Source organism: Neoarius graeffei, chromosome 5 (assembly GCF_027579695.1).
Source record: "Neoarius graeffei isolate fNeoGra1 chromosome 5, fNeoGra1.pri, whole genome shotgun sequence".
Classification (NCBI taxonomy): domain Eukaryota; kingdom Metazoa; phylum Chordata; class Actinopteri; order Siluriformes; family Ariidae; genus Neoarius; species Neoarius graeffei.
Window position 1 is genome coordinate 102648304 of NC_083573.1, and position 27870 is coordinate 102676173.

A 27870-nucleotide genomic window follows, 5' to 3' on the forward strand; every position below is an offset into this window, starting at 1 on the left:
CTTGAGGTCAGATAATGTAGGATATTGGGCTATTTTTAGGTTTTTAAATGATACAGGAATTATGAGGAGAATTTAGCACAATAGTGAAGAAAACATTCTGGTTCACACTTCAGTCCAGAAGGCGGCGGTAAAGAACCTAAAAGCTGTTTATCATAAAACAATAACGAAGAAGAGGATCAGGCGGGAGGAGGAGGAGTCTGAAGGGAGACGGTTGGCAACAGCTGGACTGTGACTGGTCAGGAGATGGAGGATGGAAGTGGCGATTCAGGAAGTGAGAGAGGAATGTTTGAGTTTGGTGGCGCCAATGCTCAACAGAGCGAGGCGTGGAAATTTTATCGACAGAAAAAGAGGAAAAAGCCAGATACTGTGCACTCTAGATCTGATTCAGAAAGGTATGAAAGGGAAAGTCCTAAGGTTTTATTAAGTTGATGCAGACGGATACCACTTTTAAAGAGTGGAATCCAATCCAACTCACGAAGGGTTTAAACAAGGAAATGGGAGAGATAAGGAGTACAAAGGTTTTGCAGAATGGACAGTTGTTAGTATTGTGTAACAATGCCGAGCAATATGAGAAAGCTTTAAAGGTACAAAAGATCAATGGAAAGTCTGTACAGTGTTCAAGGGCTAATGATCAAAAGCTCACCAGAGGTGTCATTACAGGAATTCCAACTGATATAACTGCAGAAATGCTGAAAGAAAAAAGTTAAAGTGAATGCAATTAAGCGTCTTAAGATCAAGAGAAATGGTGGAATCTGTGACAGCCTGTCTGTAATGATTACATTTGAAGAGAAGGAACTACCGGATAAAGTGTTTGTTGGATTCATGTGTTATACGGTGTTAAACTATACATCCCACCACCACTCCGGTGTTATAAATGCCAAAGGTTTGGGCATGTAGCAGCTGTATGTAAGGGCAAGATGAGATGTAGCAAATGTGGTGGAGAACACAAGGCAAGGCAAGTTTATTTATATAGCGCATTTCATACACAGTGGCAGTTCAATGTGCTTTACAGAGGTAAAAGCAAAACAGTAAACAATAGAAAATAAAATTACATAAAATAAAGGGGGAAGAAGAGAAAAAAAAGAAACAATAGTAGAAATAAAATAATAAAATGAAGTAAAAGTTCAGTAAAAACAGCAGAATAAAAGTTAAGTAAAGTTTAAAACATGCAGAGACTGTAAAACAGTGGCGTGCACAGACATTTTGGGGGGCAAGTGCTCTGGGGGGAAAAAGGGCACTTTTTTGCGCATGTGGAACACCTTATTATAAAAGTCTGAGATTTAACCCTCCTCTTGTGTTCGGGTCGCCACTGACCCGTTTTAGTTTTTAAAGGTGTAAAACAACCACTTAATTTATTACATCAAGGCTTTTTGACTTTGCCAGGAATCTCTAGTTGAACAAAGTAGAAAAAGACATTTTTGTTTTCCTAAATCTGAAAATGGTCTAGCAAAAAATATAATACTTATGTGCAGTTGTTTCTGTATGCGACGGGCTACTTCACGACAAAATAATTACAGCTTGGGCTTAGAGGGCAAACAATACATTTTCACTCGATTCATGTGTTACCTGGCTGGTGGGGCAGGGGAAGAGCTGACTGACTGCCCAATGTGTTGTCTGCGCTACGACAAGGTCGTGGCTTCCAGGACGCTATGCTGCTGCAACCTCACATTGAATGCACTGCACGCTTGTTCACGTGACAGAGCAAGAGAGACAGAGGTCCGGTGTGTGTGCGGAGGGGGCACACATCGGGACATTATTTTCACACACGCTTTTAATGCCGCGGCTTTTCTAAAAGATCATGTAGACCTTGGCCTCAGTAAACTGTTAAAAAAAAAATTCAAAAGGGCACTTTTTTGGACAGAGGGCAGAGGGGCAGGTGCTTGAGCACCACCTCGTGTCTATCTGTGCACGCCACTGCTGTAAAAGTTAAGTAAAGTTTAAAACATGTAAAGATGATGATATTTATCAGTTAGCAGAAAGCATCTGAAAACAGCTTGGTCTTTAGTCTAGATTTGAAGCTGCCAACAGCAGGAGCATTTTTGATGTCCTCTGAGAGTTGGTTCCATAGCTGTACTGCATAGTAGCTAAAAGCTGCTTCACCACACTTTGTTTTAACAACAGGTTTTACCAGTAAATTTTGCTGCTGCGATCTGGTAGATCTGATTGGGTTAGGCTGCTGCAACATATCAGAGAGGTAATTGGGCCCTGTACCATTTAGAGATTTGTACACCAGCAGCAATGCTTTAAAGTCAATTCTGTAGCTTACTGGAAGCCAGCGAAAGGACCTTAGAATTGGAGTAATGTGCTCCGTTCTTTTTGTTCGTGTGAGAACCCTAGCCGCTGCATTTTGAACCAGCTGAAGTCGTTTGATGGTCTTTTTTGGCAGGCCTGTGAAAAGGCCATTGCAGTAGTCAACCCTACTAGAGATGAAGGCATGTATCAGTTTTTCCAGATCATTTTTTGACATACCGGTAAGTCCTCTTAGTTTGGAAATGTTTTTTAGGTGATAAAATGCCAATTTCGTGATTGCTTTCATGTGACTGTCAAAGTTTAGCTCGCTGTCAATGAAAACACCAAGATTTTTAACCATATCTTTTGTTTTAATCCCCTTTGTGTCAAGAATAGTGGTAATCCTGAGTCTTTCATCTTTTTTCCCAAATAGAATTACTTCTGTTTTATCTGTGTTCAGCTGAAGAAAATTTTGTGACACCCAATCTGTGGTTGGTTGAAGAGAGCAACTGGACTTGCTTGAAGATTCTTGAAAACGTTTCGCCTCTCATCCTAAACGAAATGTTTTCAAGTATCTTCAAGCAAGTCCAGTTGCTCTCTTCAACCAACCACAGATTACTATGTACCTGGATGACTGAGATTCTTCACAGATATGTTTGTGACATCCAGTTGTTGATTTGGTCGATACACTGGTAGAGACATTCAAGGGGGGCATAATCATTAGGTGATAGAGCAAAATAAATTTGGGTGTCATCTGCATAGCAGTGATACAAAATTGAGTTGTTCTTGATAATTTGTCCAAGTGGGAGCATATAAAGTTTGAATAGTAATGGTCCAAGGATCGACCCCTGGGGGACACCACAGGTCAAGGACATTGATGTTGAGGTACAATTTCCCATGGTAACAAAGAAGCTTCTATCTTTTAAGTATGATTTTAACCAATTGATAACTTTCCCAGTCAACCCAACCCAGTGTTCAAGTCAATATAGCAGTATGTTGTGATCAACAGTATCAAAAGCTGCACTGAGGTTCAGTAACACCAGGACCGATGTTTTGCCTGCATCAGTATTAAGACGTATGTCATTTATAACTTTAATCAGTGCTGTTTCAGTGCTGTGATTGGCACGAAATCCTGACTGAAAGTTATCAAAACAGCTGTTTGATATCAAGAAGGCAGTTAATTGATTGAAGACAATTTTTTCAAGGATTTTCCCGATGAATGGTAGATTTGATATTGGCCTGTAGTTGTTCAATACTGAAGCATCCAGATTATTCTGTTTAAGTAGGGGCTTTACAACGGCTTTTTTCAGGGACGCAGGAAAAATGCCAGTCTCTAGGGATGTATTTATGATCTGAAGCACATCTGTAATTATAAGGTGAAGAACAGACTTAAAATAGTTGGTGGGCAGAATGTCCAATTCAGATGTTGAGGAACTGAGATTTTGTACAGTTTTTTCAAGAGTTTCGTAATCAATCAAACAATTCTGACATTGTGTTGAAATTGTCTGTCTGTGTCACTGGTGATTGCAGCTTTTCAGTTATTTGCAACTGAGAAATATTATGAGCAATATTCTGCCGTATTTTATCAATTTTACCTTTGAAGAAGGATGCAAACTCATTGCATTTATTAACTGAGAGAAGTTCAGGTGCTAATTGTGGTGAGGGATTAGTTAGCTTCTCTACTGTTGAAAATAGCACATGGGCATTGTTCATATTCCTGTTGATGATGTTGGAGAAGAAAGACTGTCTTGCTTTACCAATTTCATAATTATATTTACAAAGCATCTCTTTATGGATTTGATAATGGATGTGAAGTTTAGATTTGCGCCATTTTCTTTCAGTCTTCCTACATTCCCTCTTTAGCAGTTTAACAGCTGGGTATTGCTTCCATGGTGCTTTCTGCTTTTCATTGACTCTCTTGATTTTGAATGGAGCAATATCATCCATAATTTGGGTCATATTTAAATTGAAAATTTCCAGTAAGTCGTCTACAGAGTCTGACATTTTAGTTGAGATCTGAGAGAGAGCTTGCTCAAAGAGAACACGTGTTGTCGTTTATGACTCTCCTACCCATAGTCATTGAGCTGTTCTGAATGTGAGGGGACATAGAAACATCAGAGAAAACACAGAAATGATCAGATAAGGCCAGGTCAACAACAGTAGTAGAAACAGTAAGACCCTTTGCGATAACGAGGTCAAGGGTATGACCACGAGAGTGGGTCGGCCCCTGTACATGTTGTACTAGGTTGAAGTTGTCAATAAGTGCAAATAGTTCTCTGGCATAAGTGTTTTCAGGATTATCTACATGCAAGTTAAAATCCCCAGATATAATAAGACAGTCAAACTCTAAGCAAATGACTGACAACAGTTCACCAAACTCTTCCAGAAAAACTTTGGCTGAATGTCTCGGAGGCCTGTAAGTAGTTAATAACAATATGTTAGGAGAGCATGTAACAAGTGCACATAAGTGTTCAAAGGATGTAAAATCACTAAGTGAGGACTGTTTACATTGAAAAGAGGCTTTGAATATATTTGCGATCCCTCCACCTTTCCCATCTCGGGTAGCACTCATGAAATTAAAATTTGGGGGAGCTGCTTCAATAAGGGTGGTAGCACTCTTTGCTTGATCCAGCCATGTTTCAGTTAGAAGCAAAAGATCAAGACTGTGTTTGCAAATAAGATCATTAATTAAAAATGACTTGTTTGAAAGTGATCTAACATTCAGAAGAGCTAGCTTTACAGAAAGTCTAGAAATAATATCCGCTTGGGCACTCTGATGTTGTTTTGAAACAGGAAGGAGACTAGACTGGTTTACCACCTTGGTTAAATATACTCCATGTTTTCTATTTCTTATCAACACAGGAATAGAGAATGGCATAGGCATATTGGGTCCCAGCTTGTTTTCAAAACTACGCCCAATGCAGGGACCCACAGCACATCATACAAGACTCTCTGTATATTCCATGAGGTTGGGAGGGGGAAGGATTGGAGATGTCATGTATTTTTTAGTTGGTGAAAAAGATTGGTAGCCAGCTGAAAGTCCTGGGTGAACACAGTTCAGTCTGTTGGTTGATTTTCGATGAACTGGGTACACTGCTTGTCGCGAATGATTTGGGCTGGAAAAAAAGAGAGTGCAGCCATTGGCAGCAATCTCTGCATACTTTTAGGGAAATCCAACAAAGTCAGAAGAAATCCAACAAAGTCAGAAGAGCGAGCCTGAGATTGGGTCTTTGCTGAGGTCTTTGTGAGTGTCTCCATGACTGTCTCTGTGGTGACTGTCTCCCTGACAGTCTCTGTGATACTTGCATGGGGTCGAGATGTGGATGATGCAGCCTTGGCATGATTGTCTTTGGTCAGGTCCTCAATAGGGATGGGCGATGCAGATATCTGTGGCTGCCCATTGTTAACAACATGTTCACATTCTCCATGTGATCGTTGATGTCCTTGGCAGTCTGCCCCAGATGGCCGTGTGTCCTTGTTGAAGCATCTCTGCTGTGCTTGCATGGGTAATTGTTTTGACTTTGCAGAGGTATTGTTGATATCTGTAACTGGGTCAGTCTGTGAGCACTTATCAGCAGTTCTGCTCAATGTTGGCTGAGAAAAGAATGCATGCTGGAGAGAGAGGCTGTAGTGATCAGCTAAAACTTTGATCCCAATCCGGCTGAGTTCAGTGGTATTTGGCTTGAAGAATTCTCTGCGATTCCAGAAAAGGTTAAAATTGTCTATGAAGTTCATACCAAATGAAAAACAAGTTTTTCCAAGCCAGGTGTTAAGATTGAAGAGTCTAGTAAATGCAAAGCTTCCCCTTGCAGGGAGTGGGCCACTGATAAAAGATTGTATTCTAGTCTTATAGAGGTCAGAAAAACGTTTTCTGAAATCATCTTGGGCAAACAGCTGTTCTCTGAAAACATTTGCTCCCACATGCACAACAATACGTTTGATAGTTTTATGCTCGGACATGAGTTTCAAAATGCTGTCTTTGGTGTCAGAGATGGATGCATTTGGAAGGCAACAAATAATCATCCCATGTCCTTTTAAATGTCTTACAGTGGAATCACCAAGAACAAGGGTTGTGGGACATGTTTTCCGTTTAGGCCAAGTTTAATGACCTTGAGGTTATCAGAGGTCATATGTCGTTTTACAAATGAAAAATGAATTCAGCACCCAAACATTTAACAAAGAAGGCCATTTGCTAACTTCATTAATCATTTTAGTACATTTCATTCCTTAGAAAGCTGAGAAACTGGGTTCAGCTGAGACGTTTACAGGCCCAAAGTTCAATGACCTCTAGAGGTCAACAGAGGTCAGAGCTCGGCATATTGCAGATTTGAATTCGGCACACCCAAATTGACAAAATAAGACTGTTTGCCGACTTTGTCTCAAAAATGCCTTTAACTCCTTAAATAAGCACTTTTTTGAATTTTGGTACCAGTCTAAATGACTTCCCTTACGATAGGGCACTTGAGTTTTTTTTCAGGAAGCCACGCAGAATTAAATGTTCTGATAGGGCATGCAGGCTTTGCACCAATTAGGGTAATGCTTTTTCATTATTGTTAGTTGCCTTGGTGTTACCTTAAGTGGTTTCTTACATCTAATTATGATATTTTATTATTATTTTGTTGTTACATTATACTATTTTTCATTTTAGTATTGGTTAAGTGTTGAGTTCAATAATATCTGTGTTGTAGAATGATGAAGAGAAAGAGATCAGACTCACCAGAACCCAGTTGTGTGTCCATGAAGAGTGACTGGTCAATGGAACACCCAGTTCGCTTCAGAGACAGAGACAGTCCTGCTGATCTGAGGTCAGTATAGTGAGGTGTTTCACAGCACTGTTCCACCTGATCAAACTCACTGGTGTCATTGTGAAGCCCTTCATGAGCTTTATCAGGTGTTGAAGCAGTAAAACACTAAACTGTGCAGTGCTGCAGCTCTCGGACTGGCAGTAAGGAAAACTGCTGAAAGAGTTCAGTTCAGCCTGCAGTCCCTGAGCTGGAGGGTCTGCGGTGCGACATGAGAACATTTACACCCGGGACATTAATCACTATATCGGGTTTTCAAAGTGTGGGAGAGTGAGCCCCCCCCCCAGAGAGCAAATAAACAACAGTGCCCCCCTCACAATTTTTGTTGTTGCTATACTTAATGTTCCATTCGTATTTAAAAAAAAAAATGGTTGTTGTACACATTTTTATTTTTTACACATTTTAAACATGGGGCGGTACGGTGGTGTAGTGGTTAGCACTGTCGCCTCACAGCAAGAAGGTCCGGGTTCGAGCCCCGTGGCCGGCGAGGGCCTTTCTGTGCGGAGTTTGCATGTTCTCCCCGTGTCCGCGTGGGTTTCCTCCGGGTGCTCCGGTTTCCCCCACAGTCCAAAGACATGCAGGTTAGGTTAACTGGTGACTCTAAATTGACCGTAGGTGTGAATGTGAGTGTGAATGGTTGTCTGTGTCTATGTGTCAGCCCTGTGATGACCTGGCGACTTGTCCAGGGTGTACCCTGCCTTTCGCCCGTAGTCAGCTGGGATAGGCTCCAGCTTGCCTGCGACCCTGTAGAAGGATAAAGCGGCTAGAGATAATGAGATGAGATTGATTAAAAAAAACGAAGACACTGAGAAATGGTCCTATAAACATCTTTACCAATATAAAAGATTACCAGGACTACAAAAATGCAGAAAAATAGGCTTTACTTATCCAAATGCACCTGTTGGTTCAAAAGTTAAAGTGTAGATAACCTCACAGCACAACATGAAGTTACCTTAAAATATAATATAAATGCCTCAGCTTTCATGTAAGAAAAAAAACTATTAATACTAGTACTGTGTGCAGGCAGTCTCTCCTGAAGACTAAATTAAACAAGAATTATAAACTAATAAAATAAATGGCTCAGGCTTCATAGAAGAAAAAACAACAATTTGAACAGAATCTCACAGTATGATGCTGAAGCTGCCTAAACAATGGAAAATAAAATACCATTTTGGCAAAAATGTTGGCATCCATTAATTTCTTGTATTAAGTAAAAAATAATGTAAAGTGCACACAGTCCTTCACTGTAAAAATAACACACTTTCAGTAACTGAATTTAAGCCTATATAAACACTGACTCGCACATGCAGTGTTGCCAGATACTGCTGACGTTTTCCAGTCCAAAATATGTTCAAAACCCGCCAAAATGCACTTGAAACCGCCCAATCTGGCAACACTGCTCGCGCATGCTGCTTCTCTTGGACGTATACACGGAAGTAAGGCGGAATGTAGTTTGTCGACGTCACCTCAAGACGACGCCAACGATTGGTCAAATTTGCGGGAAGGTTCGGTGATTGGATATAATTGCGACACCACCCTGAATTCGCGGGGATTGGTTGAATTTGCAAATCGCAACATCGCGAAATCCTGGAGGGTCTGTTTTTTTGCTTGGCCCAGACTCTGTCTCCTCACTCACTGTAGCTTTAGGTACTAAAAATCGATCCATTTTGTCTCTGGCAAAGGCTAGCTGAAGTTCGCTAAATGTCCGCAATAGTAACTTATTCTGGTTTATGTTTTCTCACGTTGCGCCCCCCCTGAAGAACTCTGGCGCCCCCCAGGGGAGGCGCGCCCCACACTTTGAAAAGCCCTGCACTATATCAATATTACATTCATTCATTCAAACATTCATTCATTTGTTTCTAAATGTGTGTGTGTCAGTGAGGAAATCCTGAACTCAGTGTATTGTGTTAAGAGGAGAGTGTTAAATATCTGTCTCTGTATTTATGAGTGTGTGTTGTACAGCTATGATACATATAGTCCATATTCCAGCATGTGTTTTGTTTGTTCACAGACCACAAAAGAAGAAATCAAACATCAGCAGAAATCATCTGGAGTCCATATTCAAGGTGTGTGTGTACAGTTTTATCCACATACAGCAGCATTATGGGTAATCAGACACAATTTCAGTTCTAACTGACTTTTCTTCTTTTCCTGAAATAAATCCTCTCTCACTGTGTAACATTATAATATTGGGATCTGTTCCTGTGTGTTTCTCACCAGGAGCTGGAACACAAAGTCATCAGTGTGATCCAGAAGGAGCTGAAGAGGTTTAAGAAGCTCCTGAGTCCAGATTTCCCAGCATGCTCTGAGAGGGAGGTGGAGGATGAGGAGGATCAGAGCAGTGTCAGAGAGGGAGTGCTGAAGATCACACTGCACTTCCTGAAGAACATGAACCACACAGATCTCGCTCACACACTGCACTACAGTAAGAGCTCTGAGTCATGACTTTATTTTATCTACTTCAGTTTGGTTCATATTTAAATACATCATATTAAATTTATCAAGCTGAATAAATCAGTGAGATGAGAACTCTGAAATTAGTTTTATTGTACAATGTATATATTTTCCTTCTAAATTCTATACATTAATCAGGAATGCACATCAATATTTAATTTATATTGTTCTCAGTGATTTTGCATTAAAAGATGTTATTACTTTGTTTCTCAGAACACGTCTCTGTGTATCAGCAAAAGCTGAAATCCAACCTGAGAGAGAAGTTTAAAAGAGTTAAGGAAGGAATCTCACAGCATGGAAGCTCAGCTCTTCTGAATGAGATCTACACAGAGCTGTACATCACAGAGGGGTGGAGTGGAGACGTCAATAAAGAACATGAGGTGAGACAGATTGAGACGGCGTCCAGGAGACCAGCAACACCGGAGACACCCATCAAATGTAATGATCTCTTTAAAGACACGTCCATCAGAAGTGTGCTGACTAAAGGAGTTGCTGGAATTGGAAAAACAGTCTCTGTGCAGAAGTTCATTCTGGACTGGACTGAAGGAGAAGCGAATCAGGATGTCACCTTCATGTTCCCACTTCCCTTTAGAGAGCTGAATCTGATGAAGGAGAGAAATCTCAGTCTGATGAATCTTCTTCATCACTTTTTCCCAGAAATGAAAGAATTACGATTAATAGACTGTGATATGAACAAAGTCCTGTTGATCTTTGATGGTCTGGATGAGTGTCGACTTCCTCTAAATTTCCAGAACAATGAGAGATTGTGTGATGTGACACAGTCGGCCTCAGTGGATGTGCTGCTGACAAACCTCATCAAGGGGAATCTGCTTCCCTCTGCTCTCCTCTGGATAACCTCTCGACCAGGAGCAGCCAATCAGATCCCTCCTGAGTGTGTAGACCAGGTAACAGAGGTACGAGGGTTCAGTGATCCTCAGAAAGAGGAGTACTTCAGGAAGAGGATCAGTGATCAGAGCCTGGCCAATAAAATCATCACACACTTGAAGTCTTCAAGAAGCCTCTACATCATGTGCCACATCCCAGTCTTCTGCTGGATCTCAGCCACTGTTCTCGAGAGAATGTTGGGTGAAGCAGAGAGTGGAGAGATCCCCAAGACTCTGACTCAAATGTTCACACACTTCCTGATCTTTCAGATCAAACACAAGGACCAAAAGTACCATCAGAAATGTGAGCCTGATCCTCAGCAGACCAGAGCGAGTATCCTGGCACTGGGAAAACTGGCTTTCCAACAGCTGGAGAAAGGAAACCTGATCTTCTATGAGGAAGACCTGAGAGAGTGTGGCATTGATGTGAGAGAAGTGTCCGTGTACTCAGGAGTGTGTACCCAAATCTTCAGAGAGGAGTTTGGGCTTCACCTGGGGAAGGTGTTCAGCTTTGTACATCTGAGTGTTCAGGAGTTTCTGGCTGCTTTATACACGTTTATCTCCATCAGCAGAAAATTAACAGAACAACAAACCACTGATCTGTCTGATCTTTTCACCAAATCAAACATGTCTGATTTCCTCAGGAGTGCAGTGAACAAGGCCTTACAGAGTGAGAATGGACACCTGGATCTGTTTCTCCGCTTCCTTCTGGGTCTCTCACTGGAGTCCAGTCAGACTCTCTTACGAGACCTACTGCCCCAGACAGGAAGTAGATCTTGCAGCAAACAGGAAACAGTCGAGTACATCAAGGAGAAGATCAGGGAGAATCCATCTCCAGAGAAATCCATCAATCTGTTCCACTGTCTGAATGAACTGAATGATCATTCTCTAGTGCAGGAAGTACAACGTTACCTGAACAGAGATGATTTCAGTCGTCTCAGTGGAGTCAGACTCTCTCCTGCTCAGTGGTCAGCTCTGGTGTTTGTGTTACTGAACTCAGAACAGGAGCTGGATGAGTTTAATTTGAGGAAATATTACCCATCAGAGAAATGTCTTCTGAAGCTGCTGCCAGTGGTCAAAGCCTCCAGAAAAGCTGAGTGAGTGTTTTTATTTTTATTTATAAATGTATTACTGCAGGCACGGTGGTGTAGTGGTTAGCGCTGTCGCCTCACAGCAAGAAGGTCCTGGGTTCGAGCCCCGTGGCCGGCGAGGGCCTTTCTGTGCGGAGTTTGCATGTTCTCCCCGTGTCCGCGTGGGTTTCCTCCGGGTGCTCCGGTTTCCCCCACAGTCCAAAGACATGCAGGTTAGGTTAACTGGTGACTCTAAATTGACCGTAGGTGTGAATGTGAGTGTGAATGGTTGTCTGTGTCTATGTGTCAGCCCTGTGATGACCTGGCGACTTGTCCAGGGTGTACCCCGCCTTTCGCCCGTAGTCAGCTGGGATAGGCTCCAGCTTGCCTGCGACCCTGTAGAAGGATAAAGCGGCTAGAGATAATGAGATGAGATGAGATGTATTACTGCATGGTTTGTTATTTTAATGTCACACTGAACTGCAGTGTTTCGATTAATGCTTGTTAATAGTGACTCTAATCTTCTTTAAACAAACCTCTGGTACTTTTACAGGAGATGGTTTCACTTGTTACACTAACAGGTTATTAAACCAACCTTTTGACACACATGAACACACCACCTGTACTCAGGTCCACTCCAAACCCCCAGAAATCAGAGGTGTGTGTGTGAGCAGAGAATGATACACACCAACTGTTTTACTGTCTGTTTGAAACTCAACAAACAACTTTGTGTTCAGTTCAAATAATGACATCATATTTTTCCCAAAATCTTGACCTCCAGCAGTAAAACAAGCCCAATAAGAAGTGTCCATCAAACCCCACCCTGACAAACTCCTGACCAATCAGAGAACTCCCTCATGGACAAACAGTTTGATGCTCTGGAAAACTAGTACAGTGTGAAACTAACCAAACCAAATGACAGTAACACACTGCACTGAAAAAAAATCCTTTGGATTTACTTGATTTTAATGTGTACGTCGGTCCCACGTGATCAGAATGTGCATGACTGACATAATTTCCTTCTTTTTCTCAATGAATTATTACTTGTGGGGCGGCACGGTGGTGTAGTGTTTAGCACTGTCACCTCACAGCAAGAAGGTCCTGGGTTCGAGCTCAGCGGCTGACAAGGGCCTTTCTGTGTGGAGTTTGCATGTTCTACCCATGTCCGCGTGGGTTTCCTCCGGGTGCTCTGGTTTCCCCCACAGTCCAAAGACATGCAGGTTAGGTTAATTGGTGGCTCTAAATTGACCGTAGCTGTGAATGTGAGTGTGAATGGTTGTCTGTGTCTATGTGTGTCAGCCCTGCGATGACCTGGCGACTTGTCCAGGGTGTACCCCGCCTCTCGCCCATAGTTAGCAGGGATAGGCTCCAGCTTGCCTGCGACCCTGTAGGACAGGATAAGCGGCTACAGATAATGGATGGATGGAATTATTACTTGTTAAACCAAAATATTTCAATCATGTTAGACTATTTAAAAGAATCAAGTTGATTTAACTTTTTTTAATTGATTGCAATGCCAATTAAGAGTAATGTTAAAGTGATATCATGTTCAGGATACCAGATTTTTAAATGTAACTAACTTGATTTGTTAATGCTAATATTATTTAAAGGTATTATGGAACTTAAAAGGACGGCACGGTGGTGTAGTGGTTAGCGCTGTCGCCTCACAGCAAGAAGGTCCGGGTTCGAGCCCCGTGGCCGGTGAGAGCCTTTCTGTGGGGAGTTTGCATGTTCTCCCTGTGTCTGTGTGGGTTTCCTCCGGGTGCTCCGGTTTCCCCCACAGTCCAAAGACATGCAGGTTAGGTTAACTGGTGACTCTAAATTGACCGTAGGTGTGAATGTGAGTGTGAATGGTTGTCTGTGTCTATGTGTCAGCCCTGTGATGACCTGGTGACTTGTCCAGGGTGTACCCCGCCTTTCACCCGTAGTCAGCTGGGATAGGCTCCAGCTTGCCTGCGACCCTGTAGAACAGGATAAAGCGGCTAGAGATAATGAGATGAGACCATGAGGGTTAACCCTGTGAACACCATTTTATACAGCTGACAACTTTGACAAATCAAAGTGGATTTACAAACAAAAAGTAATCAACCCTGCATCAACTCATCACTGAGAAATAAACACACACACACAAAAGTGGATACACAACAGAAATCAGTCTGAGCCGTTGACTGAGAGCCTGTTTTTCTGAGCAAGTGCTTTGTTGGAAAGTTCACCTCCATCCAGTTCCATCCTAATCTTTTGGATGACCTCAAAAGTGTAGCGGAGGTCAGCAGGGTCGCTGAGGTTCAGTGCATACATCAGTCCAAACAGCATAGCAACAGCTAATGCTACATTATCAAGTAGAAACCTTTATTCATCACATGCACACTTCAAGCACAGTGAAATTCATTCTCTGCATTTAACCTATCTGAAGCAGTGAACACACGCGCGCACACACACCCAGAGCAGTGGGCAGCCACACCAGAGCGCCCAGGGAGCAGTCAGGGGTTAGGTACCTTGCTCAAGGGCCCAAGGCCGCCCCACATCAACCTAACTGCATGTCTTTGGATTGTGGGGGAAACCGGAGCACCCGGAGGAAACCCATGCAGACACAGGGAGAACATGCAAACTCCACACAGAAAGGCCCTCGCCAGCCGCTGGGTTCCAACCCGGAACCTTCTTATTGTGAGGCGACAGCGCTAACCACTACACCACCGTGCCGCCCATTATCTTGTAACACCTTGATGCCTTCAAGAACAATGCCAATGTCCTCTGCTTCATCACTTGAAGCATGTTATTTAAGAACATAAATCCCAATGGTGGTGTCTTCAGTGGCCTCACTGATGGTGTTTTGATCCATGCTCTGTCCAAAACAAACAAAAGGTAGGTAAACCAAAGTTAGGTAAATCAAACTTTTCACCAAGCCCTATCAAGAAAAGGATAAACATAAAATAGTGACACTGTAGATCTAGGTAAGGTGAAAGTTAGAATGAAGGTAAATTTAAAGACAAGAACAAGTAACTACAGCAGAACATTATATAAACATTTAATAAAATGGAAGCATTATCTGTTCCATGAGAACACACTGTGAACGCACCTGCTGATTGGCTGAAATAATGTTGTGAGGCTCGGTCCGAGCCACTTTGTTGCCCAGTTACAGAACCATGGTTGTGTATGAACACTGGATTCTTTTTCAGTGCACACACAGATCAGACAGCTGGCGGACCATGAGGAGATATTTACTGAGTTTGACAAAAAGTGTATTGCACAATTGTTCTTGAGAACCATTTATTCTACCTTTTAAGTTAATTTGTCTACGTGTGCGTGTGACCGCAGCCTATACTGCCAGACACGACGTGGAAGCGCCGGTAGGGTTTTTGTAATTATGTAGAATTCCTCTAGGGGTCAATAGAAGTTGCATGCTGTAGCTTTAAAGGAGAACTGAAGGCAAATTTTTTTTTTAATCATCAAAATACTATTTATGTCATTTTATTAAATGTAGGAATGCATTTTTGATCACTATTTTGTCACTGCTATCGCAAGTTAGGAGTGTTTGAAATATGCTCTGTAATATATCAGTCCATATGTCAAAGCAATGGCCGTAAACGACATTCGCTGAGACCTGTGTGAGATATCGTAGGACGGAAGTAAAACGTACAGTGGATATCAAAGTGAACCAACATCTGCCAATGTTCCCTGTGTCCAAAATCGCTCACTCATTCACTACTACCTACTGCCTATATAGGGAATTACTATATAGAGGACTATATAGTGAGCTCATTGTTAAATTGAAAAAACTCTTTTGGACACTTGTCCGTCGCGCTGGTCTTTACATCATTATTGTCGCACAATTAAAACGTGCCAGATCAGTCGGCTGGTGGGTTTCAAAATAATAAATGCATGCATGTGTTTTTGTGATAAATCCATATTATACTGAGTGTATTTCCCACATTTAATCAATACAAAGTACCTGCAGCTTTCAGTTCTTTTAAATCAAGGCTGAATACTTTCTTCTTTGCTGACTTTTAATTTGATTTCTTTCAGTGCGACTGAAAAAAAAGACGCGCGCACTCTTTCGAACGCTGATGTAATCAAGCCGGAAGTTTTGTTTGTTTTGATAGCAATCAGGAAAGTTTGAAAAAAGTAGGCAGTAATCGTCATTTAAACTTGTTTTTGTGCGATATTTCGTTTGGAAAACAGTTTTCAAAATGGCGGCACTGACACCTGGCTGACACTTCACGTTTCGAAGTCTCGCACAAGTCTCGTGAAGATCGCGCGGATAAGCGACGCCTGCCGTGGACCAAACAAACTAAACTCAACACGGCTAAAAACCGAATAGGCCGATAAGTATAATATTTAATTGCAATTAGTTGCCAATATGATTCATGATATAAGGTTACTAAAACTGAAAACGTAATTGAATAACACGTTAATTAAGAAATAAAGCAAGTTTAAAAATGACTTCAGTTCTCCTTTAACATTGACATGAGCCCGCATTTTACTGACACTTGCACCAACACATTCATAGCCACACCAACATGTATTTGACACGTTTATTGGCACACACACTCTCGTGTGTGTGAGAGAAAGAGAGTACTGTGTGCGTGTGTGTGAGAGAGAGAGTGTGTGTACTGAGTGTGTTTAGTTTGTAGAAACTTGAACACAGATCAGAGTGGAGTGTTTGTCGGCTGCTCGCTCTCACACGTGTGTGTTCTGTCCATGAGCTAATGGTGTGATAATAAATTGTAGCTGAGAGATTGTGGAGTGCAGAAAGACGTCGCTGCTCCTGTAAATGTGCTGATGTGGCGTCCTGTCCTCTGATTTCTGTGTGTGAGAGAAACACACTCACATTTCTGTTCCATGGTAAAGTTTAGCAGGATTATGGCTGTGTTTGTGTGTTTGAGATCAGTGTTCTGATATTTCATCATTTCTCTTCCAGTCTGTGTGAGTGTAATCTGACAGAGGAAAGCTGTAGAGTTCTGTCCTCAGTTCTCAGCTCAAACTCCTCCAGACTGAGAGAACTGAACCTGAGTCTCAATAACCTGCAGGATTCAGGAGTGAAGCTGCTCTCTGCTGGACTGGAGAATCCACACTGTACACTGGAGACACTGAGGTACACACACACACACACACACACACACACACACACACACACACACACACACAGTAAGTGTACTGTATATAAAGATTGTGTGTGTTGTGTAGTAAAGCTGAGTGATTTATGCTGTAACTGTGAGATGTTTCTCTCTACAGGTTGTCTGGCTGCAGGATTACAGGTGAAGGTTGTGCTGCTCTGGTTTCAGCTCTGAGGTCAAATCCCTCATCACACCTGAGAGAACTGAATCTGAACTGCAATAATCCAGGAGAATCAGGAGTGAAGCTGCTCTCTGATCTACTGAAGGATCCACACTGTACACTGGAGACACTACAGTGAGTTACTGACCGTCTCTATACACACACACACACACGTTTCATGTTCCATCTTGTTCACAGTGAACTCAACCACTGTTTCTCAAAGTGTGCTCCATGAGCGACCCCCCTGCTGCTCCACGAGTTGATGTAAAATATCACGTTTTATCAGTGTTTCTCAAATCGCCGATGTGACTCCAAAAGCAAAGTTCTGAGTCTCACAGATGAGTCGTTTTGTATATTGAATTCAGTCCTCTGTAAATTCAAATCGTCACCTATTGGGGGGGCGTCGTGGCTCAGGTGGATAAGGCGCCATACCATAAATCCGGGGATCCGGGTTTGATTCCGACCCGAGATCATTTCCCGATCCCTCCCCGTCTCTCTCCCGCTCATTTCCTGTCTCTACACTGTCCTATCCAATAAAAAGGTGAAAAAAGCCAAAAAAAAAAAAAATAGTCGCCTATTATTTGAATTTGTCTGACATTAAGCAAGCCAACAGTTTTGTGACTCTGCCTATAGCTCCGTCAGTTTAGGTTACACTTTCATAATCAACATCAACTCTGAATGTGGAATGCGGAGAAACTTCAAGTAACCAAGTTAGATTTCGCATCAAACTGTCAAAAAGATAACGGATCGGTGACTGAAGAGCGGGTCAGTCAAAAGAAAAGCACAAGAAACGTCTGACACAGGCAAGGACAAAGTGCAAAGACATGATGATTCAGTGAGCACTGATATGGAGTCCCAGGATAGTTTCCTGCAGGAGCTCCCTCAGAGTAGTAGTGAAGCTCAACATGACCATGGAAAATCGAGTGCTAAAGCGAAAGGAAAATACCACAGCGACTACATCAGATTTGGATTTTTTTGGACTGGGAATGCGGAGGATCCGAAACCACATTGTGTTCTGTGCTACGAAACATTGGCCAACGAGGCAATGAAACCTGCTAAGCTCAAGCGGCACTTCGAAACTAAACACAAGGATTACGTCAACAAACCGACTGCATTTTTGAGAGAAAATATGAAGAGCTTCAGCATCACACGAGAAAGGGAGCCTCACAGTTTTTTGTGCCTGTGGAAAATGTGAAAGCTCCAGCAGCTTCATACAGGGTCTCCCTGCTGATCGCGAAAGCAGGCAAACCTCATTCAATAGGTGAGGCTTTAGTTCAGCCAGCTGCAAAGGTTATGGCTAACATAATGCTTGGGGGGAAAGCAAGTGATGAAATGAACAGGGTACCTCTGTCCAATGACACTGTCCAGCAGCGCAGAACATCCATGGCTGAAAATGTCCAAGAGCAGCTGGTGACACGTTTACGTCAAAGTCAGTTTTTCTCTCTGCAAATGGATGAATCCACTGATATTGAGAACGAGGCAAATCTCCTGTGTTTTGTAAGGTGTATATCAGGGCTTTGAACCAGAATTTTTTTCCTATTCGTTCGTTCCGAACAGAAACGGAATTTTAACGTTTCCGGTTTTGGGTTCCACCATTAAATAGATGTTCCCGAACCGGTTAGAACAAAAAAATTTCGTTCCCGGAACGGTTAATTACGTTCCCTGTCAGCTGTTTAACAAATGGCTATAAAATTATGTCTCTGTCTCATCCAGCTTAAGCCAAATGTAGGCTAATTCTATTACAACCTTCATTAAATAAGACAAGAAATAATTCAAAACAATTATTATTTCAAATGTTGGCGATTTGGATTCTCAGTATGTCTTCCCATCTACACAAACAGAAAAAGTGCCAAAAATGAAAGATAATTCGTTTAGTGTGTTACCAAAGGCTAGTCAGGCCCTATGCATTGATAGGCTAACAGAGGTTAACGTCATTTAATGTTCGCGAGCCTCTCATTAACGTGGACAAATATATTGATATCGTGTTTGAAACTGACGTTTTTGAATAACGATAGACTGCAATATTTACCTCTTATTTAAGATGTGGAGACGTGATAGTAGTCCACCCTCCCACTCTCTCCATTCAGTCAGCAAACGTCACACAGGAAGTGAACCCCAGCGGGTCATAGAAACTTGCGCAGGAGAAGAATGACTTTTTTTATTTGTAGGCTACGGAAACTTTGAGGAACGAAATAAAAACCGGTATTAACCGGTTACCATTATTTTTAATAAGTGTTTCTGTTCCGGAACATAAAAAATAATAAAGTTTCTGGTTTCGTTTCTGTTCCATGTGAAATAGAAAAAGTTCCCGGTAGGGTTGGGCGGTATCCAAATTTTGATACCTTTAAACTGTCTCTGTGTTTTCCCGGGGTATACGGTATTACCGAGAAAAAAATAATATTTTGTTTCGGCCTACTGTGTAACGTGCGCCTATGCCTCAAATGTACTATTTAAAAGCAGCATAGCGAATTGTGTGCATTGTGGTATGGATTAAGCAGCAAAGCGAATTTTGTGCATTAAGTAGGGTTGCCACATCTGAGTTGTAAAAAACCGGGACACATCGGTCGGCGGCCGCGCCTGCGCGCACGTACGAGCGCGGGGGTTGAGGGCTGCGGACACGCACATCTACGATGCCTTATGCCTTATGTGAATGTTCACGTTTAAAAATAAAACAGTTCAACTGGTGCAGTTAGGCGTTTAGTTAAAATTAATTTTGTCTTCTTAACCCTTAAATGGGCACTACCACAAATATTATTACAAAAAATAAGTTCATATAGGAATGATCTTATTTGGACGCCAATTTTTTTTAAACAAATATTTAATAGTAGGCTAACAGCCCCCTGAAGAGTCTCTCCTCCCATTCCGTTTCCAAATCAAAATAATACAAATATAATCAATATAATTTCTCTCAGTCTGCTTCGTTGTTGTTTTAGCCTTTTCTCTGGAGAACTGAACTTTAAAAGTTAGACTACCGTATCATACCAAATAGCCCTAATCCTTTGTTTTAATCACAAGAGAGAGGTGCTATGTTATTGGGACAACTGATTTATTCATTTCTCACGCCAGTGTTCAGGCATTCTTTTTTGATATATTTAATGATTTATTTAATGATTCATTTATTGATGAAATTGGCCCTGGCTTTAGAACCAGCCTTTATCAGAATCAGAACATAGGAAGTAGACAGCCAGCCTACTCACGCACCGACCAAGGGAACTCTCACCTATTGTTTAGTATTACGGTATTCCAGTATCTTTGATTTCGCGCGGCCGCCGTTGTATTGACCACGATCACCTAGCAACGGCGACTGGCTGCGTGCGCAAACATTCGGTGAGGCCACACAAGCAGCTGCCTACAATATGCCCGCTTACGTGAAAACTATTAATATGTTAAGTGGCTGCGAGAAACATTAATGATTTGTGTTTATTTCAATGGGGATAATGTGAGGAAGTAAAAAACCGGGACAAAACGTGTCCCGGGAAGGTTATTCCATTTTCCTGGACATTTTCCATTTTCCACAAAAAACCGGGACAATCCCGGAAAAACCTGGACGTGTGGCAACACTAGCATTAAGAGATATTTCAAAGCATCACGCAACTCTTCCTTCATCTTGAAAATAGCATTCAACTGTCGTTTACACATGTCTGCGTTGAAACGCCATTTGCAGCACTATTTCACCTACTCCATCAAAAAAAAGTACACGATGAGCAGGATCATACCCTTTCAAGCATGGGAAATAAGAAAAAGAATCAACCAACACCCAAGTCCGTTTAGACTGCGCGATAAACCATATTCTTCAGCGCAAATGAGGCGAACCTAATTCAAATGTGTGATAGCTGCACAAGGCAAAATCATATGGGCCCACGTCATGCCATGGCGGGGAAATTAATAATCAAATGGCCTTACCTTGCTTAAAACGTTGTCTTGATCACATAACTCCTTACAATTATTCCACTTAAATCCATACGGTTTAACACACCCAACAAAGATAGCAAGCGCATTGCTAATTCCCACCAGAAACCGAACAGTTCACGCTACAATGTTTTCTTCCGTTTCTTCAGTAGATGACATTTCAAACGTTTATTACCCACATCCCAAATGTCATACGTTATATTATTTTACCTTGTTGTTACTCATGTAACCTACTCAAAACACAACTCATTGGAGAGATCTCGTGGAAGTGGAGTACCCCAGGCTATGGTGTGCCTTAGGGGACATATTAGATTTTTCGTTTGGTTTGAAACCAAAATGCTGCCACACTGCCGATGTTGTATTTTTTTTTTGCCACTAACTCGTTATCTTGACTTGCCATCTTTCAACCGTGGTCTCAGTCTCTTTTTTTTTTTTTTTAGAGAGGACAGTATAGAGAGACAGGAAATGAGCGGGGGAGAGAGAGACGGGATCGGGAAATAACCTCGGGTCGGAATCTTACCCGGGTCCCCGGATTTATGGTACGGTGCCTTAGCCATCTGAGCCATGACACCCCCGGTCTCAGTCTCTTGCGAAGCTTTCTGTCAGACTCCAAAATGTCACGCAGGGTTGCCATGGTAACGACATAAACAACCCTGCACGCGATGAAAACTTCTTTAGGAAATTGATAGAATTAGTGAAAATACGATCACACAGTTATTCGGGATGATCTTCAATTTATTATTTTATATTATGACCTCATGTACTCCATATTTATTTAGATATTATATATTTTTTTAAAATGACGGTAATGAGACCGATACCGTTGGTACTTTTGGATACCTCGGGATACCTTCTTACCGTAATACCGCCCAACCCTAGTTCCCGGTTTTCGTTTTCGTTCCTTGAACCGGTTCAAAGCCCTGGTGTATATATATATGATGGTGCTGTACATGATGATTTTCTTTTTTTGTTACACCCTGCTGACCAACACCACAGGAGAAGTGATTTTTAACTCACTTAATGATTTCTTTGTGCAGAATAACACTGACTGGACAAGATGCGTTGGCATTTGCACAGACGGTGCAACTGTGATGACGGCAAAATACAAGGTCCTCGCTGCGCGTGTCTGCACAGTAGCACCATCTGCCACAGCAACACTGCTGCATTCACAGAGAGCAACTGGCAGTGAAAAAATGCCCCAGTGTCTTAAACCAGTCCTGGACGAGTCTGTGAAAATAGTTAATATGAGTAAAAGCAAAGCACTGAACACACGTCGTTTTAAAGCTCAGTGTGAAGAAATGCGAAGCGAGCATACGAAACTTCTTTTTCAGACTGAAGTTCGCTGGTTATCGCGTGGGAAAGTTCTCACCCGTCTATTTGAACTGCGTGATGAGGTCAAGTTATTCCTGCATCAAAGTGATGAACTGTATGACAGAATGCATGATTTCCGATCGTTCGCAAAATTGGTTTATCTTGCTGATCTGTTCAGCACTCTCAATACCATGAATTTAGCGCTGCAAGGAAAAGCGATCACAGTCTTTACTGTCCAGGACAAAATTAAAGCCGCACGCCTCAAGATGGAATTGTGGTGTGCCCGTCTCGATCGCCAAGAATTCCATAGTTTCCCTACGCTGGCAGATTTTCTTCTCACTGCCGAGGAGGTCCTGGATGGCAGCACAGTTGCAGCCTTTAAGGAACATCTGCAAGGCCTTCACTCACAATTGGGCAGAGGTGGACAGTAACGAAGTACATTTACTTGAGTTCTGTACTTCAGTACATTTTTTGAGTATCTGTACTTTACTTGAGCGTTATTTTTTTGGCAACTTATGAATTTAACTTCACTACATTTGAAAGACAAATATCGTACTTTTTACTCCACTACATTTCTATCAAGGTCCTCGTTACTCTGAAGCAGCTTTGAAAGTGGATGTTTTTTCTTTTCTTTTCTAAAATGTGTTTCTTTCGCAGGTGACACTGAGACAGCCGATCAGTAATCACTAGGGTCACGTCACGTCTATATACTATAAAATCAAGTTCAGTGATTTCTCTGCAGCATTATTTAACACAATCAGTTGATGGCAGAATGGAAGGAAGCGTTTCTTCTGGGGAATGCATACACCCATGTTTCACTTTTCTGAAAGGAATAACGATTGGTTTTGTTTTAAATGTTTGCTCCGTTTGAAGCACATCATAGCCGATAAAAACTTGGTGTCTGACCTGCGGAAGGATATTAAAGTATGTAAACGTTTTATTCCAAGAAAAAGCTTATCATAAAGTTGTCTGTGCTTTTAGAGCTAGCGATAACGTCACAATATCTCTGCAGTCTGCTCATTCAAATGACTTTCTATAGATTTTCCTGCCAAGTTGCCATAGTCTTGTCCACAGCTAACATTAACACGTAGCTAGTTAACTTGGACACTGTTAGTCAGCATGTAAAAAAGGAGTTACGCTAACATGAATAACGTTAACTTATCTGAAGTCCTTTCAGAAATATGTTTTAGCATAATCTTGCCAATGAACATAATGTACAAATCTTTCTTTTCTAGTAATGTTAGCAACCCGATATGATTTAGAGTTTGAAAAGAGTTTGCTAGCGTCAGGTGGAGCTTCACTGACTAGCTTGCTTATTGTTAAATCACCATGATTCCACAGGCAGATTCATATGTCCATGAATACATACACTTACTCGTACACACACACACACACACACACACACACACACACACAGGACATGTGAGATGGACAGTATTTTACTCGTCAGTCACAACAAATTGTTGGAATTTTTTGTTTTGATGTCAGATGATGGTCTTGAATTTTTTTGTCTTGCTTAAAGCAGTGCTGCTGTTGGACAGTTATTAAGCTCGAGGTGTGGATCTGGGTTTTAATCAGGTTGGATTGTCATTTTTATTTTCTGAGGAAGCTGCATTTACAGTCTTCCTGTCTTCCTGATTAACGTACACATACACGTGTGCACACACTGCCAGAGCTGGGTCAGAACACGACCATGCTGCTCTGTGGGGTGGGGAGGAGCGTTATGATTAATAAATAAATAAATGGCAACGGCTCTTTTTCAGTTCAGTTGTGTTTCATTTTGTAACATTCTACCAGGTGTTTATTCTACAGGTTCTACAAGTTGGTCAGTAAATCCAGTCGGTTGTTTCAGAGGTATTAGGTTTGATAAGCGTTATGGCAATAACGCTTAGACTGTTCAACTTTCACTTGGATTGGAGTAACATTTGACCAGTGGGATCTGTACTTTGACTTGAGTAATAAACTTGGGTACTTTGTCCACCTCTGAATTGTGGAGATGTTTCCCAGAATTAGATGTGGGCTTTGAGTGGATCAGAAATCCATTTGGAGACAGAAAACACATTGAGCACGTCAGTTCCAAGCCATCACCAAGAGAGGTTGACGGTCTTGTGGACGTCGCATTAGATGGGACACTGAAGATGACCTTCAAAGAGAAATGCTTGACAGACTTTTGGTTCCACATCCAACCTGAACATCCTGAGCTGGCTGACTCTGCTCTGAATCTCATCTCATTATCTCTAGCCTCTTTATCCTTCTACAGGGTCGCAGGCAAGCTGGAGCCTATCCCAGCTGACTACGGGGGAAAGGTGGGGTACACCCTGGACAAGTCGCCAGGTCATCACAGGGCTGACACATAGACACAGACAACCATTCACACTCACACCTACGGTCAATTTGGAGTCACCAGTTAACCTAACCTGCATGTCTTTGGACTGTGGGGGAAACTGGAGCACCTGGAGGAAACCCACACGGACACGGGGAGAACATGCAAACTCCACACAGAAAGGCCCTCGCCGGCCACGGGGCTTGAACCCGGACCTTCTTGCTGTGAGGCGACAGCGCTAACCACTACACCACCGTGCCGCCCTGCTCTGAAACTGTTAGTCATTTTCAACCACATACAACTGGGAAGTTGGATTTTCCACTCTGGTTGGACTGAAAACAAAGCAGCGCAACTGGATCAATGTGGCCCCCAATATGAGATAAAAACTGTCCAGTTTGGAGCCAGACATTGCTTCACTGATGGATCAGAATAAGCAGCACCATTCTTCCCATTAAGATAAGGACAACAATGAGTGAGATGACGATACTATTTGTAAAACTGTCATTTCATTAGTGTTTAATTTGTAATCTGCTGTTGAAGTCGGCTCATTGTTTTTTGTTCGGGATAATTAGGGGGTTCGGTGGTCCGCAAAATTTTTTTATTAATAAAGTGGTCCTTGTTCTTAAAAAGTTTGAGAAACACTGAACTAAACTGATGTGTGTTGTTTAAAGTGTAATGTATTATTCTATAAGAAACTGAAATGTGTCCATGAGAATCAGATTTACTTTCTACATTAATTCCATATCATCAATCAATAAAAATTAAACTTGTGAATTGTAATTCTAGCTGTTTAGATCTTGTATCTTCACCTCTATCCGTCCCTTTCTTGTAGTTAAATCCATCGTCTCATATGAGCTGAGACACGTGGATCTGTCCAAGTACAAACACAGTCTCTTTATTTTATATTTTTATTCTGACATCAGAACCTTGTGTTCAGGGAGACACTTTATTTCACAACTGATGGAACACACTGCATTTATCCATCAGATATTCACAGATTTCATCATTTCTCTTCCAGTCTGTGTGTGTGTAATCTGACAGAGGAAAGCTGTAGAGTTCTGTCCTCAGTTCTCAGCTCAAACTCCTCCAGACTGAGAGAACTGAACCTGAGTCACAATAACCTGCAGGATTCAGGAGTGAAGCTGCTCTCTGCTGGACTGGAGAATCCACACTGTACACTGGAGACACTGAGGTACACACACACACACACACACACACACACACACAGTAAGTGTACTGTATATAATAGTTGTGTGTTTTGTGTTGTAAAGCTGAGTGATTTATGCTGTAACTGTGAGATGTTTCTCTCTACAGGTTGTCTGGCTGCAGTATTACAGGTGAAGGTTGTGCTGCTCTGGTTTCAGCTCTGAGGTCAAATCCCTCATCACACCTGAGAGAACTGGATCTGTACTGGAATAATCCAGGAGAATCAGGAGTGAAGCTGCTCTCTGATCTACTGAAGGATCCACACTGTACACTGGAGAAACTAGAGTGAGTTACTGACTGTCTACACACACACACACACACACACACACACACACACAGTAAGAGTGATTTGGTGGTTTGATGTCTCTTTCTCCACTCCAGAGGAGATTCTGTATCTGAATGTGTTGGTACAGTAATAAATAAAAACACTGTTGTGTGGTTGGTGTTCTCTCTCTGAAAAGAGTGGAAGAGAGCCTGCCCCTGGTGGCTGTATCAGGCAACAGTGTTTCACTGAGAAAGAATGGATCCCCTCCCCTTTCATTTACACACATTTTGAGATAATTTATGGTTTTGTATTTTGTAAACTTGAATCTGTGCTTTGTGTGTTCTGCGACACATTTTTCTTGTCATGAACCTGATGACTGATTCTGATAAAAACATGTTCAAATCTGATCGTTCTGCCCTTTTCTCCTTCTTTACAGATTGTAGTTTTCATCCTGATCTGATCTGAGTCTCACACACAGAGGATGATGAGGATAAACCCTTACAGTACAAAGTGATTTGAAGATCATCATCATTTAGTGATAATCAGATGTGTACAACATGTCAGCACTTCCACTTCTCTAGTTGTTTGGAAAAATACACCAGCTGAGATAAATAAACTTTATTGAACTCAACACTCAAATATTTTCTTATTAATATCTTTTACAGCAAAACAGAAACTGTTAATGCACATCGAACATCATTTAATAGTTTTGTATGTACAGTATGCTTCTGTTTTTCCATTTACATGCAGCAGAAGGTCACATTTATGTTTAAAACACATCATAAATATCTTAGGCTACGTTCACACTGCAGGCTGAAGTGACTCAAATCCGATCTTTTCGCCCATATGTGACCTGTATCCGATCTTTTATTGACAATATGAACGACACAGATCCGATTTTTTCAAATCCGACCCAGGCCGTTTGGATATGTGGTGCTAATTCCGATTCCTATCCGCTCTTTTCATATGCGACTTCAGTCTGAACCGCCAGGTCGCATTCATCCGACTTACACGTCATCAACAAGCCACAAACGTCACTATTCTGCGCTGAAGTAGGCGGCGGGTCTCTCAAAAAAGTTACAACAACATGGCGCATAATCACAGGTGCAGATAGAGGGTGGGACGAGTCATATTTAAATTCACCTCGTTCGGTCCCCCCCACTTATAGGGAGGAAAAAAACGTCTATGCTGTCTTTCTTTGCATAAGGCAAACCTCACGGAAAAATCAAAAGACTAATTACCATTCGGTTTATTGAGGTGCACGGCAGTGTATACATATAGTTGCAACAACTCACATAAAACAAAACAAAGACTGATATTCGGTTGGTTGAGCTGCGCAGACTGCACAGGTTGCGAGCTCGAGCTTGGTTGCTATGGTTACTAACAACAAGTTTGACAGGCATGTTGGGGTTGGTTTGCTGGCAGCTTTGTCCCCCCCCCAGTTTTTTGTCCCCCCCCCCCCCAGTTCTAAAACCGTATCTGCGCCCCTGCGCATGACATCAATGCGAGGGACGCTTCGGGCTGTGAAGGTTCTGAATCTTCTCAATGGAAGGACGCAGAGGTTAGGGAGCTGATTTCCATTTGGGGGGATGCAGCTATTCAAGCTAGATTGGATGAGTCATACCGCAACCGGGCGGTTTTACTTCCGTAAACACTGGCCATGCTCACTGCGTGTGACGTCGTCGTATCCTGCAGTGCGCATGCGGAACACTTTTAGGTCGCTTTTCGTTCATACTGAGGATCACATACAAGTCGCATATATTTGTTAATGTGAACGACCTCACAAAAAAATCGGATTTCACAAAAAAATCGGAATTGAGCATTAAGCCTTGCAGTGTGAACGTAGCGTTATAGTATCAGTTCACTACAGTCATTTGGTCATTGCACAAAGTTGCACACTGTTTATAACTGTGTAAAGTAAATTATTTTCCTCCTGAAATTATAAAATTCAGATGAGAAAGGTTTAATTTGGTTGACTCTGTACATAACTAATGTTTTAGTCGATTTTTAAATGCTGTGTTTATAAAAATGAAGATGATTATCAATTCTGCATTGAATGTTAGAAATATTTGTGTGAAGACACCTCATTGTGTATTTGTACTGTGTGTGTGTCAATACACATCGATATCCTGATTATTGATCA

The 27870-nt window shown here is 41.9% G+C and overlaps 1 protein-coding gene across 1 annotated transcript; it reads left to right on the forward strand.

Moving 5' to 3' along the window:
* The first annotated feature begins 192 nt into the window (after positions 1-192).
* On the forward strand, positions 193-27863 carry LOC132887195 (NLR family CARD domain-containing protein 3-like). Its single transcript, XM_060922666.1, has 10 exons — positions 193-392; positions 6918-7034; positions 9043-9097; positions 9252-9456; positions 9699-11466; positions 16358-16531; positions 16672-16848; positions 25275-25448; positions 25571-25747; positions 26164-27863. The coding sequence occupies exons 1-10, from the start codon at positions 244-246 to the stop codon at positions 26168-26170; spliced, it is 3003 nt and encodes a 1000-aa protein (XP_060778649.1). The 5' UTR covers positions 193-243; the 3' UTR covers positions 26171-27863.
* Positions 27864-27870: the final 7 nt, after the last annotated feature.

Excerpts from the sequence above, each read along its gene's own strand:
- LOC132887195 (XM_060922666.1), top strand. The coding sequence starts at position 244 with ATGGAGGATGGAAGTGGCGATTCAGGAAGTGAGAGAGGAATGTTTGAG. Across the intron at positions 11,467-16,357 it reads AAAGCCTCCAGAAAAGCTGA|TCTGTGTGAGTGTAATCTGA; the intron begins GTGAGTGTTTTT and ends TTTCTCTTCCAG. Across the intron at positions 16,849-25,274 it reads TGTACACTGGAGACACTACA|TCTGTGTGTGTGTAATCTGA; the intron begins GTGAGTTACTGA and ends TTTCTCTTCCAG.